The sequence below is a fragment of the Nasonia vitripennis genome, assembly GCF_009193385.2.
Source record: "Nasonia vitripennis strain AsymCx chromosome 3 unlocalized genomic scaffold, Nvit_psr_1.1 chr3_random0004, whole genome shotgun sequence".
Lineage (NCBI taxonomy): Eukaryota > Metazoa > Arthropoda > Insecta > Hymenoptera > Pteromalidae > Nasonia > Nasonia vitripennis.
Genome location: NW_022279623.1, coordinates 2,321,734 through 2,343,357, shown reverse-complemented (window position 1 = coordinate 2,343,357; position 21,624 = coordinate 2,321,734). Strand labels below are relative to the sequence as shown.

Genomic DNA, 21,624 nt, shown 5'->3' with positions numbered 1-21,624 from the left:
ATAAGAGAAACTCACCTGCTCGTGAATTTCTAACGAAATATCGCCTCGGCAAAGAGTTAGTCTAACCCATAGGGTTAATGACACGAAAGTCAAGTGGCCCCAAACCACGCGAGAGCTTACGTAAGGTCTTAGCTTGCGGTCCGCTTGCCTGTGACACTATACTTGTGGCGCACGCGAGAAAGAGACGCACTTTATACTGTAGAAGCTGCACGCGTTCTAGTACTACATGTGTTTCCTGAAATTAGCACGCGTTTTGTATTGTGAAATTGGCAGACGACCGGGGAGAAAACGCGCAGATGTTCCTTCGTGTGGACTTGAGGATAGCTTTTATTCGACCGTTCTCGGTGAGAGTTGCAAAAAATGCTATGAAATGCACTTTTTTCTTGAAACTAATCTTGAACTAACTGTTGTATCTAAACGTTTAAAAACGAGTTAGGTTCAAAGGGCAAATTCGAAGCTGAGTTGCCATCCAAAAGCTATTCTCGAAATTTTGATAATTAATTAAAAAAAAAAAAAAATACAACCCTGTTTGTATCAACAACGGAAGTGTTTTTTGTTTAAACAATATTTGCAATATTCTGGTATTTTGTAAACCTATTTCAGAATAGTATAACTAAACAGCGTTAATTAAAGAGTTTAAAAAAAAATTTGCAGTAATATACTTCCTTTGTGTGCTTCAAGAGAACCACAGCTATCATTTTCGGCAGTAGGTGAACGGTACTGCGTAATATTTCGATCAAGGCTGCTACTCTACAAGAGCCGAGTCCATTGTGTAACCCACCCAACATATGTTGCTCAGGTACCTTAAATTCAACTTGCTCCATCGATGAACGCGCGCATCGCAACTTTCATGCACAATGACTGCTTTACATGCTTGTATAATATTTTTCTCTTAAATACAGTAAAGTGTTTCGTTTTTCGTAATACTTACCTAATGCAACGCTCAAAAATCAATTTTATCATGCATCAGAAATATTAATATTTTACATGCAAAGATGCGAATTTTATACCATTGTTTTTCACTGTAGTGTGTCAGTAACTTGAGAGAGAGGTATGCGCGCACGAAAAGAAGAAAGGCAAGAGGAAGCAAAAGAAAGATGGATACGCTCGAAGGAAGAATAAGGTGACATGAACATGTGAAACTGCTAATGAGGAAAAAAGGTATTGCAGGATGTTGAACGCTGATCGCAAAATAATGAGGTTGTACGAATGAAAAAGCTTTGAAACTTTTTATTACATTTAAACAAATTTTATAAAATATTTAATTGCACTTATGTAGCTATAATTATAGACATTATTTGATTAAGGCCCTCACTTACGATTACAAGTATAAGATCTACGATAAAAACTTTTTGTAAAATTATTTTGTATGTATTCCTGTACCCCTTTACGCTGTTAAAATAGAACTTTTCATGTTGCGCAGTCTTTGTTCTATAAAATAATACTGCTTGTATTGCATTCAGTAACGTGAAAAGATCAATAAACTGCATACGGCGTACAGCATAAAAATTTACGAAAGATAATTTAAAACCACGTCGATCACACCAACTCTGGCGTTAAATTTCATAAGTGATAAGGTATCAACGACGAGACTTAAATAACAGAGTCTGCGGTTTTGGCACTAAAGTGATACCGCAGTCTCCTTCTAAGTCGACGGTCTGACCGGGTGGCGCTGATAGCTTCAATCGATGCAGAATGCGTGCAGCAAAAAGAATCAGTATCATTCGAGCGAGTTCATCGCCCACACACATCCTCTTACCTTGAAAAAAAGCGAATATTGATCTTATTGTTAGGAATGTTTAATGAGGTTAAAGTCCGATAATAATTTTGTTGCCGTCGAAGGTGATAAAAACATTTTAGCAAGTGATGGCTGATACTCATTTAGATAACATTATCTAATTATTCATTTATTAAACGCAATATCGTAGGATTGAAAAGCAATTTTTGTTCTATGGCACCATTGAAACTCACCATTCTGGAAGGGTAGAAAGGCAGCTGGCTTGGCAAGACCACCGTCTTCCGCTATGAATCTTTGAGGTTTGAAGGCACGTGGATCCGACCAGTACAGAGGGTTCAAATGGATTGCCCACTGGAAAGGTACAATCATGCTGCCCTTGGGAACGTCATAATCTCCGATGTGTGTATCCTGTGTGAATATAATTTTAATTTTAAAAAGATACGGTGCAGAATTATCATGCACATGAAAATCCGTAATAGCAAAGAGAAAATCAATAAAAATAATAATCAATGATATAAGTTTAAGCAAGAACTGACCTCAGTTGTGCCATGGGGAATCCCAATAGGTACGACACTCCTAAGGCGCTGAACTTCCATGATAGCTGCTTCCAGTCGAGGCATGGATGGTCTATCTTCCAAATTCGGCTCCTTTTCTCCAACTACATTAGAAATCTCTTCTTGGATTTTGGCCTTAAAAAGATTGGATAGTATTAAAACGCGTTAAAGATATTTGGAACTGCTCAAATTCCTTGCTCAAAAATTGCTGATTATACGCTTTTATTGGTTTTCTCTTCTGACAATCAATCCATTTATTTTATATGCGATAAATATTAACTCAAAATTTTACTTAAAATTCAATTCGATATTTAAATGTACAAATTGTTCAGCATAATTAATTTCCGGTTTGCTCACTTATATAGCGATAGTTGTGGAGTATTTATGAGTACATAACTCTCACCTGCTCGTCAGGGAAAGCAGCCATGAAAAGCAGGAACCAGCGAAGTGTCGTCAAAGTGGTATCAACTCCAGCGCCGTAAAGATCGGCCAAAAGGTAAAAGCATTGGGTCTCGGTAAAAGAAGCAAGAGGCTCTCCATTTGCCATGCGTCGTTTCATTTCCTCGTCATATGTCGCTAAAAAGCTGTTCATTTCAGTTGGAAATTTTCTGTGGTCTTCCAGTATCTTCCGGTAGTGTTGGTGCGTCTTATTTTGTCCGTCCACAATGAGCTGTATTGTATTCCCATAACGGGGCAAGAATCTTAACACCAAATAACAACCGTTGTTCATTGTGAAAATAAAAAATGTGCATTGGTGTCTTGAATATTTGAAAAGATTCTTTCGGAAGTTTGAATGTTTATTTTTAATAAAAACAACTATATAATGTTATTCAACAAAAACTTAAAACATTGAAATTGGTGCAAGGTATTCTACATTCAGAGCTTGGCAGAGTAAATTGTAATTCCGTAATTGCCTACCTGAGAAATGGCAAAAAGTTTAATGGTCCCGAGACGCCTATGTGTTTAACCCCTTCTTCTTGAATATGTTGGAACCACTTCCAAAGCTCGTCGTCTTCATCGTAAACTTTGCCAAATACAATACCATTCATGAGGTTTCCTATGCAATGGTGCAAAATACTGTGGGAGTCTAATCCTTCGGCTCCCCTTGAACGTGCTTCGAGTTTCTAAGAAATAAAACAAGCCGCATTAATATAGTTGCATTGTATCGTCCGTATCTCGGCTCATTGTATCTAACCTCGACTGCTTCGTCAACAGTCACGAGTATCTTCTTTTCCAGCTGATCCCTCTTGGGACTGGGAAACTTGACCATACCAAAGTTCTTGAGACAAGCAGATACGAATTTCCGTTGATCCCTCCAGAGTTCACCCTCCGATGCAATCAGACCTGGAGCAGAAAATCAAGACATGTCTTTCATCGCTCTCCTCGCGGTTTTTCCTCATTGCAATCTAGCGGCGTATACTTTTCTCACGTTCTCCGCATGCGTTATAAAAGTAGAGCCAAGTGTGTTTATATATACGGTTCGCTGCGACGTTCCTTTCACTCAATACGCAGCTCCAATGCAGTGAGGAAAATCTAGATGAACGAATCAATGAACTTTCCTGGCTCGCTCGCGAAATTCTTCGCGCTATAAGTTATTGGACACCACAGAGCCACGCTAAGTCATACCGGGAGGAATCGTTACAATACAGATGCAACAAGAGACAAAGCCGGCCCGACGCGAAAGAGAAAGAGGGAAAGAGTGCAATGACAATAATACACGAGGAGGAAAGGGGGAAGGAAAAAGGCCGTCGACTCGAATGCGTCGCACACGCTTGGCTCGTGCGGCGCACGATGTGTTCGCAGAGAGCCCGTGTACGTATACATTGGGAAAAAAAGCGAAAGGATTACTGTCATTCCGCTTAAGTAGGCGCAGCCACTGAACTCACCGAAGGATAATCCACGATTGAATAAACAATGATTCTCCGCGCCTATGCCGCGCACGCGCGCTCGAGCGTCTCGGACGTGCGCATTTAGCGAGCCGCGGGCGTTCGTTCACGCGCGCAAGCGCCTGTGTTCTATATCGCGAGTGTTGTCATCTGCTGCGGTGCTTTGGTCCGAGAGATCGTCTCGGTCTTCCCGATGGTATTTTTAAAAATGAAGCCATCCGACGACGGCAAGTCGTCGATATGATCGTGAACGAATCGAGAATCGACGAGGTCGTTGTTATTGCGCTTTTGGCTGGGATATACCTACTCCATTCGGGAAGAGATTTCGTTGGGATGATCGTGCACCAATGATAATGGATTGGTCGTAACTTTCATATTCATTCGCGTATATTGTATTTTTAAATATCAAAGCTCACAAGCTCTTATCACTTCTGATAAGGTGTGAACGATTGACATCAATACTTATAAAGTGGGGAAAAGAGATTGATACTTCTAATAATTACATCTTTTTGTGCTCATTTATTGCCTCGTGATAAATGAACGAAATTTATCACGATTCAATTAACTTGGCGTATCTATATCATTCACACTCGATTAGTTCATATCGTCAGATGTCGCAGTATGAATTGTATTATTTTTTTTGCGCTTTCATTACGAACAGAGTGATTGTTAGAAATTACTCGTCGTTCGTACGTTCGGATGCATGCTATGCTCCGAACTCTATGAGGAAAAAAGAGACCATACACGTATACCAGAAAACGCCGAAAGCAAATTTTTCCGATTATACCACCTTAAAATAAGTTGAACTTCAACGACCTCTCCGCACACGCATTGGAATGAAGTAGTTGACCATCGAATCTAGGTATTTGACATCTGGGGTCTTTACCCTATGCATATTGCGCGAGAATTTATATGCAGCCAAAGCGCATAAATAATTAATCTGCATAAGTTTGAGGCTACAACCGACAAAGGCCTCTATAATTCCGTTGAATTTTATCACCTGCACGAATCCCAGGAGCAAAAGGAAAATGATCGAGCGCGCGGCTTTTTGTCTCCGTACATACATTAGCCGGTCCGAACCAGATACACGTGTTGCGGCTCTCGATATCATTCATCTCGAGGTCGAAGCTTGAATCAAGAAGAAAGGAGGCGTAAAGGACGAGAGAGGAGACTCTGCTCCGCTGCGCGATGATCTTCTGAAAGGCGCGCGCTTGAAAAAAGCTACGACTGAGAAATTTGCCTGTGTGTGTGTGTGTGTATTATACCTGTTTACGTACACACACTCCGCGAGCCGTCGTGTGCTTACGCGAGAGTTTTTTCTTTGCAGGTCCGCAAAGTATGCCGAGAAAGCGAATACCAAGGCCACTGTGATTACCCACTGAATTATACGCACAGCTGCTGTTTGCGCGCGCGAGTGTTCTCGCTTCTGCCGTGTAATAAATTTCGCGGGTCCACGAAATTGAATTTCGCGCGCCAAAATGAGCGAGGAACAAAGCAAAAAATCTGCCGGAACATACGTGCTGCGCGAAGATTGCAAATCATCGCGATGGCTTATCAGCTCGTGGATTCCGCCGAGCCAAAGGCCAACGACGAATTCAAAATCGCGTGCTAATTCCCGATACTTTCATCTGAATTTTTAATTTTGGTACACTATTCTGTAATCGATTACCGTCATGGTTTATGTATTTCCGAATATGAAACAATGCATTATTTTGAATCGTACACGCAAACAACGGCCAGATGCATCGTAACCGCTCGCTCCACGACTGCTCTGGTTATCGTTATTATTATATGCAGCAAGTATTAAACTATGTAATTTCTCATTATATGGATAACGCATATAAATAGGGTACTCGCAATATCTCCATTATGCATACGCATCGAGTCAAAAACGATCTTTTCCTTTTCGTTATCGCGAATTCATATATTTTAAAGTTATCAACGTAATTATTTAAAATTTCACATAATTCACGATGTTTCGCGATATCGGAGGCTTTGTAATGCGTAGTCGTCATTCTTTTGTAATTTCACTCGCAACAGTTTTCGTGACGATATCTGAAGTCGTCTAATAGGAGACTCAGAGGGCCTAACTATGGAAGACCTGCCGGCAAGTGTCTATCGTAGAGATCACCCGCGCGTTAAAAACGCCTCGTAATTAGTAATTACTCGCAGCCGATCGGCTCTCTTTATCTGTTGCCGAGTAGATCGCTTTTTCATCGCGGCGCGAAGAGGCCGTCGGCCCGTCCTTGCAAAACTAACTGTAATTCTCTCCACGGATGCAGAGCATAACGACCGGGACCGGGACCGCGAAGCCGCGCGGGACGACTTCCTTCAAGGAGATCGATGAAAGTGAGAGTCCTTCGGAGATCGGCTACTTCACTCGGTCGCCGCACTGTGTCGCGCGTCATTATGCTCATCTCTCTCTCTCTCTCTCTCTCTCTCTTTCTCTCTCTCTCTCTCTCTCTCTCTCTCTCTTTCTCTCTCTCTCTCTTTCTCTCTCTCTCTCTCTCTCTCTCTCTCTCTCTCTCTCTCGTCCTTCCCATAAATTCAAGCGTTTTTTCTTGCATTCGTCTGGAATAATTAATTCGCGTGTGCGCGCGAGCGGGATTGAAAAAAAATTGATTGAATCTTCTGGCGGCAGCACACGCGCGGCATCTGCATTTGCATCTGCTTTGAACTCGAGTGCGGTATACTACGGCAAAAAACTTTGACTATCCTGAAATTTAGGAACTGAATGCCGCTCTCTCGCGCAGGTCAATTTGTGAGTCGGATTCTTCTCGGATATACACATTCGTATACGAAAGTAAAACTTTTGACTAAATTGATGACTAAAGGATAAATTTTTTCTATAGTTAAAAAAGGCCCTCAAGGCCGAAAGATTATACTCCCGTGTTTTTCTGCGGGAGAATAATTTGATTCATGACAATTTCGACGCGGATATCTATATTTGGTCGACCATTTTTCAGAGTATTTCCGTCAAATTAAACGCGACGATCAGCGCGAATGATCGATATACCGATCCACGAGCATCGGATATACGCGCATCCGTGCACCTGTTATTCAATCCAACATCCGAGTTATTGTATAGTTTAGGTGCGAGTCGCTCTCGGACTGTCAGAGTCTCGAACTCGCGGACTCTTGCGCAATTGCACACGGCGACAAGTGACGCCTTTGCTCGCGGTAGCTATCAACGAGCCAGCGTATACACAAGACACAGAACGAGCGCACACGCGCGCGATCTCGATCTAGCGAGCCAATGCCGCGACGTGTGTCTATGTATACATAGCGTCTTACTCTCTCGGCGCTCTTTTTCTTTATTTTATTTCTCTCGCCTCAATCAAGACGCGTGTTTATTGGTGAATGACACATGCCGCGGCCGTCAGGGCCGTTTCTATACTGTCGTGCGCGCGCGAGCGAGCTTATACACCGCGCATTGTAGTCGGTGCAACTCGAGCGCAAAAATCCTTTATCCGACCTTTCTTACCCGATGACTGATGAAAGTTTGCCTTTTTTGCAAAGAGCTCCGCTGTTTTATTTCTAACACCAGCTGCGGACATGCGAGTGACTTTTCCATCTGGACGGATGTATGGGCGAATATATATATGCGCATCGCGAATGCAGCTGCTGCGTTGAGAGATCGTTTTGCTAATTCTGATGGCATGGATTAAACGCGAATATTTTATTCGGATATGATTCAATTTTTAAGTATGCAATTGAAGCGTCTTGGCGGCATTGCGATCTTCCCTATACTTCGCTCAATCAACGACTCGTCGTAAGCACTTGTTTACGAAGTTTCACGATATTTATTATTACTTATTTTTTGCCATTTGTCAAGATAAATATGCGACGATGCGCGTTGTCAGGAATGATCTTAATCATTGAGTACGATTCCATCTACTATTGAGTGTCACATATTTCTGTATGAATTGAATTTTCTAATTTTTGTCGTTTTAGAGGAAAATTTCATCGCACTAGCTAAAACCGGACTGGTTTTGAAAAAAAATATTGCGTAATTCTAAATGGTAAAATAAATGCTACTTAAAAAGGGCACACGTGCACTTACGGTGAACAGTAGATTTGGATTTGATTTTAAAAGATTAATTATACGTCCTAGCTATTTTAGACTGCATTCTGTCAAAAGTTTATGTTGTTCTCTTTTTTTACCCATAAACCAGATCCTAAGGCTTTCTCAGTATTTACCTTCCAAATATGCGAATTTTAATGTATTAATTATGCACAGCCGGACAAAGAGCGTTTTCGAGTCACACATATTTCACGATACAGAAGTGGTTGATACCTTCAGCCACAACCCCTTGACTATTTTCAATAAAAAGTAAGAGTCCCGAAAGCCAGCTCAGAATCTGTAATAAATAATACCTACACAATATCTAATCTTGAATTTTGATCTAGTATAAATATTTTGAAATCCCATAGAAAGATCAGAGGTAAGCCAATATGAGCGGTGCAGATGTATCATTTAGTAATGATACATTCGCGCAGAGGCAAAAAGATAATCATATCTCGCACATGACAAAGAATTGCCTACTTTCAGGTTCAATGCTATATACTCTTGCTTTCGATCGCTGCTTCCAAGAAGTATTTATTAATAGAGAAGGTGCTGACTTGACGACACGCGAGCCTTTGAATATTGAATCCACAGATCATTGCCTCGATTGACTGTGTCTGCGTAGCTTTGTGCACGGAATTTTAGATTAGCTCAGTCGAAGGATCGAATTGTGGTTTTATAACCCAATTATAATTTTTCATGCCTTCAGCGTGAAAAGTATTATCATGCAATTTGCGTCACTTGTATTACACGAGTAACTGGGACTGATTCGAATACTTAAAATTTCTTTCATGTTTGAAAAATATTCTGCATACATCAGCATGTATTCGACAGTGGTAATTAATTTTTTATGTTGATAGCGAATTCTAAATAATTCATTTTTGGCCGAAATTTCGCCTTTAAAATGTATACGCATGTATATTAAAATTAAAGAAAGAAACAAAAAATTTACGATAGAAAATCAAATGCGAATCAATATAACGTTTATTCTTGAACGACCGTGAACTGTAAACACAACGCAGTTTTTGCAGCGAACGGTACTGTGGCAGATTGTGTGAGAATGCGAGAAATTGCATAAAATATTCATGATTTTAACGCTTGGATGCTTGGTGAGAATTGAAAAACAAATCATTTGATTAGACATTTGCTATAATGTGCCACAATTTTGAAATAATAGCTAACAATCATTTTATATTGTTAAATTTTAATTAAGAATCAGCGAACCGTGTCCACTCCTATCGCCAAATTGTATTAAACATAAGTTGAGTAATTGATTAAATAAAATAAGATTATATCTTAACTGTATATTAAGGGTCTGTAAAAAGTATTGTCAGACAATAGTACATTGTGCAACAAGGGGAGAAAATAAGCTATGTCAAGCGTAGGTGAGGTGTTCAGCACGAGTCGGAGTCGAGGGCGCCAAAGTGCTGAAAAAACCTCACCCGAGTCTGACATAGCTTTTATTCCCGTGTTGCACACCGTGTTTTTTTCAACAGGGGCATGAAAGGGACTTTTTTTATGCGTTAAAGTTGGGTAAGAGATCGTGCCTTTCAAGCGGTGCACAAAAAATTTGAGAAATTGGAAAAATGTGAGAAATTTGAAAAATTTGAGTAATTTTAAAAAATTAAAAAATTAAAGAAAATTTTAGAGATTTGAAAAACATGTATTAACAGAGGGGAGAAAATAATTTTCTCCCCGCTTGAGCTTAAACTTTTTCTAAAACGCTTGGAATGGACGATTTTCGGTTGGGAAAACGTTTAATAAACGTATATTGGCACCCGGGTATTAAGTAAACTTGAATTTGTGGAACTCTAATTTATTGTGCATAGAATATTAATAATATCAGTGTTAAAATGTAAGTATAAGTTTTTGGTTGCCTCAAATTTTGTTATAATTCCATTGTGAGATGAAATTTTCAGATGTGCAAAACTGTCACATACTCCTATATCTCCGAGTCTACAGTGAATGTTTAAAATTATAAAAAAGTAGCATTGAAAATCCTGCCTTCCCATTCTGGCGGCAAAGGCGTGTCGTCAGTCCCCACTCTTCCTTAAGAGCAAAGGAAGAAGGGATTTGAGATGCTGAGAGAGTGGTGGAACTGTGGAAGAAGGAGATAAACGCTTCGATTTTTCGGCTGCTATGTAACTATGCAGGGGAGGAGGAGATGGCGATCAGGTGGGGAAACGATCTACGATGCATGCACGTATCGCGGAGGTAAGTGTGAAAGAACGAGAGAACCGAAGAACCCTGACCACTGTCAGTCGCTGCTACGGCCGACTCGCGAGAGGATGTATGTGCAGCGCATGCTGTTGATAGAACGATCCTTGTGATGTTCTTATACAGATTTTTTTCTTATCGACTGTATAATATATTCATTTTACGGGCGAATATGCATAAAAGCCATCAATTGTTCTAAATGATCATTAAACTTTGATAGGTTTATCATTATCTATTAAACAGGATTAGTTACCAAAGTTATAGAAATCTCCCGGTACGAGGGACATTCTCCCCTGCATAAACTTCGTTTGTAAAGAAAAAGCGCAAAAAAGAGAGAACAAGAAAGAGGCAGTGCACAAGACCAGAAGAAATGAAATTGCAGCTCCTTTCTTGCGCGCTGCCTCCGGAACCTTTTTAAACTGGTACTGATAGTGAATAAGATGAATGGAGAAATCACGCGGCCGTTGACTCGACGTGGCTCCTCGTAAACATTACCACACTCATAAACATAAGCGTACACTCTATTGCACGTGCCTAGAGCACACCTATTATTACGGCATCTCTTTTTTTCTATTTCTCACGCATATACTTACTACGTTTATGATAAACGCTACTCGTTCGTTTACACGCGCAGAGTACTATTGTCAGTTAGTATCCTCCTTTTCAAAATGTACTTTTTGTCAATTATATTCTGTAAATAAATTGCGTCACGCCTAGGACTACTCATTTAAACAAACACATTTGCATCCGTTTATGATTTAAAAATAAATATTTCGAATTGGTTAAAGCGACGCGACCACCATTTTTGACGAAGAGTTATAAAGTAAGCGAAACCGGAAAGAGAAAACGTAAGTTGACATGGCAAGCTTGGAACAGCCACTGCTTGAAGAGATGCAGCACAGGATAAAAGCTTTCAAAACGTAACACCGATCGTGTGTGGTACACTTAACTCCAAAACGAAACTGTTATTCGGTTTTCTTTCTCTCGAATTCTCGTTTATTGCATATGGTTACGGCATGGCTCTCGGAGTATCTTGTTATCGTAAAATATTAACATTTTGCGAAAAGTAAACTATGTATTTGACCTAGAAACCTTTAAAATCATTTATTCTACAAGTTTTATAACTCGAGTTGATATAAAACTTGCGGAACGCTTAATAAAAATAAAATACCTCAATATTAATGTTTTATTTTTAATTGGCCATGTGCGTTAATTCAGTGCAAGTTCTTGCGTATACCAGGTATAGTAGTGAATTCTGCATTTCAAAGGAATAGCTCGCGTGCTGGCCGCTAAGTACGTAATGCCATGTTTGAATACGGTGTCTCAAAATTATACTATCATTAAAAGGATTATCGAAGATTTTCTTCAATTACTGTAATTTTACGCTACTTCGCGCAGCTATAGTTCTTCAGACGTGAAGTTCAATAAAAAATTATTCATTCTGTTTTGTGCAAATCAAAAAAGCAGTTTTTTAAAGAAATTTTATCAAGTCTACGACAATATTGTTCAGAATGAAGAAGACGTAAGCTTAAAAAATATTCAACGATAAGGTCGTTAGGACAGAAAGATAATGCGATCGAGCATAGTCTTGCTTTCTTCTTGTGCGTAAATTAGCGTCTATGAGATCTAACTGGCCAATTGAGCAGGACTCTAACGGGTTCCCGAAATTCTCTGTTCGCGTTGACGACCTAGTTTTTCGTTCTCTCCTTTTCTCTCTCTCTCTCTCTCTCTCTCTCTCTCTCTCTCTCTCTCTTTCTCTTGTAATATCTTTTTTCGGAACACCAACTAAGACCAGGCTATATAATGCGATCCGGCAGGTATTTTCGTTTAGTAGGTTAGTCGGCCCCCGACGCAGACTTCGTTAGAGGAACCGTTACATCCTTATACATCGGGCGAGACCGCCCTTCCATTGTGAGCGCCTCCGCGTCCGTTCCATTATTGTTCGTTTCGCGGATCAAGGCGAGAACCAAAGAGAAAGACAGAGATATAGCGAGAGAGAGAGAGAGAGAGAGAGAGAGACAGAGAGACCAAGAGAGAAAGACAAAATGTACCGTGAAAACGGGACGTGCGCTGCTGTTCTGCTCCTGCCATCTCGGCTGGGCTTTGTGCAGGGTCCAATTTACGAAAGATGTTTGCTCTGCCTCTTTGCACGACTTTACGACTTTTCAGAATTTTAAAGAAATTCAACTTGTTCACTAAAGCTTCAACTTTACGGTTACGTTGTTTTATTTGAAAAAATGTATAAATGTATGTTTTTTTTGCATAAAAGAATTGTAGTAGCAAATAGTTCTGCTGATTATAGCATATAATCATGTACGTATAATAGCGGAATTTAAAATAAAAATATAGTAAAACATACAGTTGAAATGTAACTAATTACATTTGCCTGGTGATAATATTCACAATACAGATTCATTAATTTCGAAATTTTAGCCCTGGTAGAAAATTGGCTGGATGATCTGGCCGCGAAACTATCTTTTAGGCAGTTCTGAAAACATTTTCTGCGCAGAAATTTTCGGCGAGAAGTTAATTCTAAAAAGAGCCCCTAACCTTAAATTATAAAAGTGTACATCCTACAATAAATAAAAACTTCGTAAATATTGATAGAAATGATTTTGTTATTCAGGGGTTTTCGAGATCGCTGAATACGAACATCGAGACGGCAACACTCTCCGAGGTACCTGGGGCCCAGGGTGGGCAGTATCAACGTCGTCTCCTAGAGTTTCACGGAAAATTAACAACATATTTCGTCGAGACACTATACTCGGGGGTTTTCGAGGTCGCTGAATACGAATATCTTGACGGCCATACTCTCCGAGGTACCTGGTGCCCAGGGTGGCCAGTATCAAGGTCGTCTCCTAGAGTTCCACGTAAAATTAACGACAAATTTCGTCAAGACTCGTTGATTAGGGATTTTCGAGGTCGCAGAACACGAATATCGTAACTGCAACGCTCCCCGAGGTACCTGGTGCCTGGGGTGGCCAGTATCAACGTCGTACCCGAGAGTTTCACGGAAAATTAAAAACATGATTTGTCGAAACTCATTACTTTGTGGTTTTCGAGGTCGCTGAACACGAATGTAGCGACGGCAACACTCCCCGAGATACCTGGTGCCCAGGGTAGGCAGTATCAACGTCGTCTCATAGAGTTTTGTGGGAATTTGATAGTAATTGAGTTAAATACGTTCCTCAGGGATTTTTTTGGCCACGGAACATGGATATGGTGTTCTACTTAAAACAATTCTAGGAGACGACGTTGATACTGTCTATCCTGGGCATCAGGTACCCCAAAAGACCTTGCTATATTTGTATTCAGCAACTTCGAAAACCCCGGAGTAACGAGTCTCAACCAAATATGTTGTTAATTTCTCGTGAAACTCTAGGGGACGACGTTAATTATGGCCACCCTGGACACCAGGTACCTCAGAGAGCGTTGCCGTCGCTATATTCATGTGCAGCGTCCTCGAAAAGCGCAAAGTAATGAGTTTCGACAAATCATGTTTTTAATTTTCTGTAAAACTCTCGGGGATAATGTTGATACTGGCCATCCTGGTCGCCAGGTACTTCGGGGAGCGTTGCCGTTACGATATTCGAGCGACCTCAAAAACCCCCAATCAGCGAGTCTCGGCGAAATATGTTATTAAATTTCCATGAAACTCCAGGAGACAACATTGATACTACCTACCCTGGGCACCAGGTACCTCGGGAAGCGTTGCCGTCGCTACATTCGTGTTCAGCGACCTCAAAAACCCCTAATCAGCGAGTCTTGACAAAATATATTATTAATTTTCCGTGAAACTGTAGGAGACGACGTTGATACTGGCCACCCTGGGCACCAGGTACCTTGGGGAGCGTTGCCGTTACGATATTTGTGTTCTGCGACCTCGAAAACCCCTAATCAACGAGTTTCGACTAATTATGTTTCAAATTCTATCGAAACTCCAGGAGAAAACTGGTTTTAATTAATGTATAACCTCAAAATGCTTACTATTATTTTGATCGCCACCAGATTCTGGCCGAGTACCGTCGCCACTGGGAGTAGATTTTGCCCAGATTCTCCAAGATATTCTTTTATGCCACCCAGCATAAAATTCGCTAGATTCTGCGCAGATATGGGACAAATTTTCTACAAGGGAGATTTTGTAAACAATAAAGGACTTTAACAATTTCGAAAAAATTATTAGTATATAAGCGATATTGCGAGACTGAAAGCGGACAACGTATGAGGATATACCAATTACTTCACCTGTGTTCTAAATTATGTTTCTATATCATAACCTCGCAGTCAATGACCACTTCACGGATGATTGACGAACAAAATTAACCAGCATCGACTGCCTTGTAAATCAGTAATCGCGGCCTATCTATTCTTATTTGAATTTTTTATTCAGAAAGCGTAATTTTTAGTGATTGTACTTTTTGAAAACGGGAGTCATAAGACATATACAATTATACACTGCTATGGCTTTTTTTTAATTTTTCAAAAATTTCAAATGTGTCTACAAAATAATTATTCGCGTTAAAAATAAATACAAAATACTAAAGATTCAGATTGTTCCAGGATGTCCGATAAAGAAGTTTTAAAAATAATAAAGATCAGGCCTATAATTGCTACGGTTTTCAAATGTATAACAGTTATTGGCCAAGGAGCATCCTAAATTAAAAAGAAATAAAGTTCCCACAAAGTACTTACCGTATCCTTTCATAATGCCGTGGGTGAGATAAAGCGGCGCTCTGCCAGAGAAGGTATCCTTGGCGAATAGCTGGCGAACAAGCTTGGGATCGGAAAGGAGGACCGTATAGACCGATCCCATGTACAAGCCGCACACAGGCCCATGCTCCCAAGCAATTTTGGCAAGGCTCTCGTGCGGTGTCTTAGGGTTTATCGAGAGTAGGTTGCCAATTATAGGAAGACCGCGAGGACCAGGTGGTAGCCGTTTCTTGCTTCGTCCTAAGTAGACGATCAGTAGTACGAAGGTGACAGCAAGTAGTCCATATAGCGCCAACATTTTCTGCGCTATTTGAATTTGTTCTGTTGGATGAAAAGAAAATGAAATCGAATTCATGAATTAGAAGATAAGAATTATAATTTATTACAGTATTAAGGGGACACCACATCAGTTATATAGATATACTAACCGTGTTAAATTGACGCGCTCTTTTGCTCTCAACTTTTAGAAAAACAGCTGTACATAGAAGTCTGAAAAAATTACCGGTTATAATTTTTCATACTGTAGGATATTACGGGGTGATTGCATAAATGAGTCTCGTGTATATTTAAGGAATGTCAAATATATTTAAAACTATAAGATACATCGTCGCTATGTCTTTACTCTGGTCAGTTTACATCCGCACTCTACGGCGTCTCGCTTACATCTCCTCGCTCTCGGGGCTGCTGGTCAGCGCCACGGCTATACCTGCCCTTCCATTTACCCTCATTCACCCTCTCTCGTAAGTCACTCGCTCTCTGGCCCTCAGCTGGCCCCCGCATCTTGCACACGTGTCAACCATACTCTTAGACTCTCCCGCTCAACTGTCGCTCGCGCTTGTAAACCAATAAAAAGGTTCGCTCGGTTCTCGCTCATAACCTCTCGCTCGGAGCACTCCGTTTATGGTTTAATCCGTCGCTCGCTTTATGGTTTGATCCATCGCTCGCTCTTATCCTCACGCTTTATGGTTTGATCCATCGCTCGCTCTTATCCTCACGCTTCACATATCTCTGTCTCTCTCTGTCTCTCTCTCTCTCTCTCTCTCTCTCTCTCTCTCTCTCTCTCTCTCTCTCTCTCTCTCTCTCTCTCTACACATGCATCTATCACCTCCACAATACCGTCTTTGCGCGGAAGCGCGAAAGCGAAGCGGTAGTATATCTATATAAATGGTGTGGTGGCCCCTTAAATCTTTATTTAATATTCATCATACTTTTAACTTTGTTTTGTATTATTTAGTTACAATACAGGGAGATTTTAGTAAGAAAAATAACTTTGAGAAAAAGTATAAAAATTTGCTGAATAGCAAATCCCAGCAATGATTCTGTTTAATCACCCGCTCACACATCACGATTCGCACCGATTCATCAGTCGTGGTGTAGAATCGTGAAAGCGAAAGTTATATGTCTGTCTGTCCTAAGCGAAATCTTTTTAACACTTCGGAAATTATAACCTTAAAAACATCTTTCTCTCTTTGTACCTAGACTTGAAATTTATTAATATGAACAAAATAATTAAAAAATATGTTGATCAAACCTTTTTCTAATCTCCAATTTTCTCAACGGCTGCAGATTCTTATTAATGTTATTATATTAAATAAATGTCAAGTCTGCAAACGGTCAGTTCACTGGTTACCAGCGGACGCTACAGCCGGCGATGATATACCTCAGCGCTACACGATCCTGTGGTGTAGAATGTAAATAGAATACTTTTATAACGCGGGAAGTTTAAATTTCCATTTCGTTAGGCGATTATTTTTTCCAAAGAATATTGTGCAAAGCAAACTAGTGGTAGTAAATTCTAACTTTTATTGCAAACGAACGGATTATTGTATGTCTTTCAGTCTGAAGAACAGCACGACGACTGATATAAAGTGACTACGTATGAAACGTGCTCAACTCTGTTTTGATCTTAGATTACCGCGATACTTTGAATACCAGATTCCTACGTTTGTAATACGTAGTAGTGGCGAATAAATAGTTCACAGAGTCAGATGCAGAGTTAAGATTGTCATGAGTCAGAAAAATAAACCTCGGAGAGCATTAAGCTGCGTCCATTTTGAGTAAAAATCAAAATATTGAACTTGTGTTCACATTTATCTAAAACTTACCAAACCCTAACAAATCTATGCATTTAGCTATACTTCCAGTGTTTTGCGCATATATGATAAAATCGATACTGTAAAAGATTAAGGTCCTTCGATTAAGTTTTTTGCAACATACCTAAACTTGACGAAATTTCTTTTCTGTTCATAAATTTATTTATTAAAACAATTTATCAAATTGAAAAAAAGAAATTAAAAAGCTAATGGATCAATGCTGATTTTAAAATGAACTTTCTAAATTCAATTGTTTTGGAATGCAGCTTAACTTTCTAAATTATTCAATAATATAAAAAAGCTATATAATCGATCTTCAGGAATATAAACGACTTCTCCTGCTCAACAGCATAGATGACCAAAAACTTTCCTCAGGCGACATACAAATAACATGCACGACCTGTACGAGAAAGGTATAGAGCACGGAAAATTTTAAATTCCATTACGAAAGATACAGCCTTACACCGTTTAGAAGTCACACGTTTTGTTCATACGTCTTGCAGATGCACATAATGAGAAAATTCTCCATGTACTTAAAAGGTTTACACAACAATCGGTCTCTGCGCTGTTTTGGCTTCAGGCGCACATAACGCGTTTCCGACACAAGCCGTGCATTATCGAAGGATTAGCATAATTTCAGCGGCGATCCTTGGCCATTCCTGGAACAATCAATAATAAAAAAAAAACGGCCCTAAAAGCACGCCAGACACAGCACGAAAGAGAGAACTGCAAGTATTCGAGCAGGTCAAAGTCTTCGTTTCCTAGAATGCCAACGCGTGTCTGTGCACAAGCGCGTGCAGCCGAGGATCTGCTGGGATGCAGTAAAAGATCGTCTGGATAGCGGCGATCGAAAGTGAAATTTAATTTTAGGTTCAAGGAGGTTCATCGACGAGGTATACGCGTGAATGGTGGCTGAAGTCATTTTTATGACGCATTAACATCGTCGAAAAACCTCTTTTATAAATAACCCCGATGATGATCTTGGATGATTTAATTTGCGTATCAATGCATGATAAATATAATTAATTGCCTGTTTGATTGGTAGAAAGATGCACTAAATATGCTATAAATAAAAACTACTGCTAAATTATTTAGCAGATTGCTTCCTCAAAGAGATTTTAGATTAGGCATGTTTTTGATAGTAATCTCTTTCATGAATTAATCCTTTATAATTGAGGTAAGGCTGTGAGAGAATTATTTAAAAACATTTCGGAATGGGACGTTCGACGTTTCGACGCATAGTAGCTGATTTTCAATTACTTGTCACTTTGTACAATGGTATCTATATTTTCAACGGACAAAAGCTTAAGTTAAAGGTATTTTCATTTCTTTTATTAACTTCCCTGGTAGAAATGAGTCTAAGAACAGGCTAGTAACTGGCCAGTTCTTAGGATTTAACTTAGTTACTACCTAATAAATGGCCAGTTCTTAGGGTCATTTCTACCAGGGTTTTATTATAACTATATTGAACAAATCAGGAAAATATGTTTCAATGGTATCGTAAATAAAGTTTTTAAGCCCAAGCGTCCTTTAATTTGTTTTAAATAAAAAATTGTTTGATGACACAAAACAGTATAATAATTGCGTCTAGAGCATGTCTAGAAGTAAAAGCAATATCATAACTTAATAAGAATTGAAGATACGAATAGTTCTGTAGAAATATGCATTTAAGAAAAAAATATTTTCTCACGTTTTAGTAGATATTTATCTACGTATCAAAAATACGCATAGCATTACATAATGAATCCAAACGTTTTTATATATATTATTTTTAGTATGTGATTATATTGCTTATTAAAAAATCGTCAATTGTTGGGTTATTGGGTAATTGTGATGAATTCACTAATAAAATTACGATTCTCTTACGTAAGCATGTTATGAATTACAAAGTAGTAATAGTATATTACGATACGTGTGACCTAGGTAGCTGATTATTGCACGGCGTGTATTAGCGCCCGAGCGCAGCGAGGGTGATGAAATGCCGTGCCCTAATGGGCTACTTAGTTCACAAGTATCATATAGAATTTTATAGACAGCTGCTTAAATCCGCCAAGTCACGCCTATCCGTGATCTAAGCAGTCCATTATTGTACCGTGAGGTTAGCGCACGAGCGTAGCGAGTGCGATATACACGGTGCAATAATGGACTACTTAGGCCACGGATGGGCGTGACTTAAACGCGGATTTAAGTCACACTGTGCTATAAAACTAAATACGTCGCACTTGCTCTTATCCCTAGTAGCCCTCGGTTACGTCCGGAACAGATGGAATCTCGTTCGTGGACTACGAGTCAAGTGGGACAGGAAGATGGCGAAAAAGAGTAAGACGAGGACACATGAAACGCAGACTAAATGGCAGTAGTCTCGTGAATGCAAAAATGACAGAAACGAAGACAAGACGAGAAAACTAAAAGATGGCACTTCTTATAGAAAGGGAGCACTGCCCGAAATAAGAATATAAGAAGCACTTTTGGCAGTGTGGAAGTTTTTGAAGACTTCAGACAGAAAATGACTACTCGGCTTCAAATCTACAAATAAAGTCCCAACAAAGCAGACTGGCCCTTTTCCCACGTCCGTGTCTTTAGCCAGCGCCGATAGGTGGTGCAGAGGCGTTTTTCTATTTCTATTTACGATTAAAGTCTGTAAATAAATTCCATAACCGGCCAATCAATCAATAAGGATGAAACGTCTCTCTAATTGAAGAAAATAATTGTTTTAAAAAATAACAAAACTGCATTGTTGCAAAGCTTGCAAAGTTTCTGACATGTACAATTACTAAATTTTTATAAATATGCCTATTCAAATTTCGCTACTCTATCGTTGTATTAATAACGCGAAATTTAAGCAGACACTGCGAAAGTCGCATCGCACGCATGGATGTCATTTCCCGAGAATACATCGTGAGTACATTGATAAATCCAACTGACCCTTCTGCTGTTCTCGTGATGCAACGCGATTTTCAGTGGATCCCCTGATCGCATCGAGTATAGAGCCTAGCGACGCGAATTGCGTCTGGCTTACCTTCGATCTCGATCGAGGGCAACGACTGCGCGCGCGCGCGCGCTTAGCTCACACGGCCACGCACAAGCGACTATATAATACGTCCGCGAGCGCGTGCCTCTTCGCGCAAGTGGAATTTTCTCTGCTCAATGCACGATTTCAGTAGCTCTTTTTTTCCTCTCCCGCTCTTCTTCCTCGACATTGAGTCTCTTGGAAAAACACCGCGCTACAGCGCGTGTGACACACCGACACGACTGTCAGTCTTATTTCCAACTTATCCTTTTTTGCACCATTCTTTAGATCGTTAATTACAGTAACTCGGGGTAGTTTCATAATTATACGCAGTCGCGGAAAGACGATTCATTGATTATTACCTATTCTTAAATTGTATGCGTACCCACTTACACTGTATCTTTTCTCGCGTGTATAACGACTGTTACAATTTTCTTTGAAGTTTAGAGGGCCGATCGTTTCTGCAAACAATAAAATGTCCAGTCATCAACACGCGTGCAATTATTGCAGCTCGTTCCCGCGTACGGCGAGAGATAAAGTTTGTGTTTAATAAAGCGTCTATTCGAATAGGTTCACGCGTGTATGCAAATGCAGTAGGACGTGCCTGCGCGGCAGCTGGTGTCTAAAGCGGAACCGCCGCAGCTATTGCAGAGAGAGAGAGAGAGAGAGAGAGAGAGAGAGAGAGAGAGAGAGAGAGAGAGAGAGAGAGAGCGAGAGAGAGAGAGAGAGAGAGAGAGAGAGAGAGAGAGAGAGAGAGAGCGAGAGAGAGAGAGAGAGAGAGAGAGAGTCGTATGGTGCGGTAGCGCGCCGGTCGATTGGACGGGACGTGCAACGACCGACAAAGGTCATCTTTGACATTAAATCCGCCTTTTACTGCTGAGATTTCTATCTTTCTCGTGTGTCTCTTGCCAGCGCTCTCTCTTTATCTTTATTTTTGGAAGTAGGATGAGTTGATTGTCAGCTCATATTCGCACGAACGGAAACGACTACCGCGACATACCGATGGTCAATTAACCGAATCGTCGGCTGCTATAACAATTCGGAAAGGTGGGTAAAAATCAAAGATCGAGATAGCAGCGATGCCAATCTACGAGGCAAGTTTAACTCATCTCCATTGTCGAGAGGGAGAGCATTGTGCGCATCCGGACAATAATGTATGCGAGAAAAAAGCCGGCTGAGAGCGATTTGAGAGTTTTACCTGAGGCAAAGGGAAGAGCAGGCCCTCGTCTAAGCAAGTAGCTGCTCTTGGCTGCACGTGGTTATAAGGTGGCTAACTCTCTCACTCTTTCTCTCCCGGCCGAGTGCAAAGTGGGGTGGTAAAGTGGTGGTCAACGGTTGAGCCGTTATTTA

The 21,624-nt window shown here is 40.2% G+C and overlaps 1 protein-coding gene across 6 annotated transcripts; it reads right to left on the bottom strand.

The window, feature by feature from the left end:
- Positions 1-1,214: 1,214 nt before the first annotated feature.
- On the bottom strand, positions 1,215-17,026 carry LOC100116226 (cytochrome P450 306a1). 6 transcript variants are annotated; one of them, XM_008216135.3, is made up of 10 exons: positions 16,703-17,026; positions 15,600-15,660; positions 15,154-15,492; positions 14,449-14,586; positions 3,488-3,636; positions 3,211-3,416; positions 2,696-2,993; positions 2,275-2,427; positions 1,972-2,146; positions 1,215-1,759 (listed from the first exon to the last, which is right to left on the bottom strand). In XM_008216135.3, the coding sequence occupies exons 3-10, from the start codon at positions 15,467-15,469 to the stop codon at positions 1,581-1,583; spliced, it is 1,614 nt and encodes a 537-aa protein (XP_008214357.1). In that variant the 5' UTR covers positions 15,470-15,492; positions 15,600-15,660; positions 16,703-17,026; the 3' UTR covers positions 1,215-1,580. The 6 variants fall into 6 exon arrangements, with proteins under 6 accessions (XP_008214357.1, XP_031781543.1, XP_001600763.1 ...); XM_031925683.1 differs by having other exon boundaries at positions 14,449-14,562; XM_001600713.5 differs by lacking the exon at positions 14,449-14,586.
- Between the last annotated feature and the right edge of the window lie 4,598 nt (positions 17,027-21,624).

What these genes read in the sequence shown, in the direction of transcription:
- LOC100116226 (XM_008216135.3), bottom strand. Translation starts at nt 15,469, where the DNA reads ATGTTGGCGCTATATGGACTACTTGCTGTCACCTTCGTACTACTGATC. An exon ending in TGGTGGCGATCAAAATAATA is followed by an intron (nt 3,637 to 14,448) that starts GTAAGCATTTTG and finishes TTTCTGCTCCAG; the next exon opens with GTCTGATTGCATCGGAGGGT. An exon ending in CTGTTGACGAAGCAGTCGAG is followed by an intron (nt 3,417 to 3,487) that starts GTTAGATACAAT and finishes TTTATTTCTTAG; the next exon opens with AAACTCGAAGCACGTTCAAG.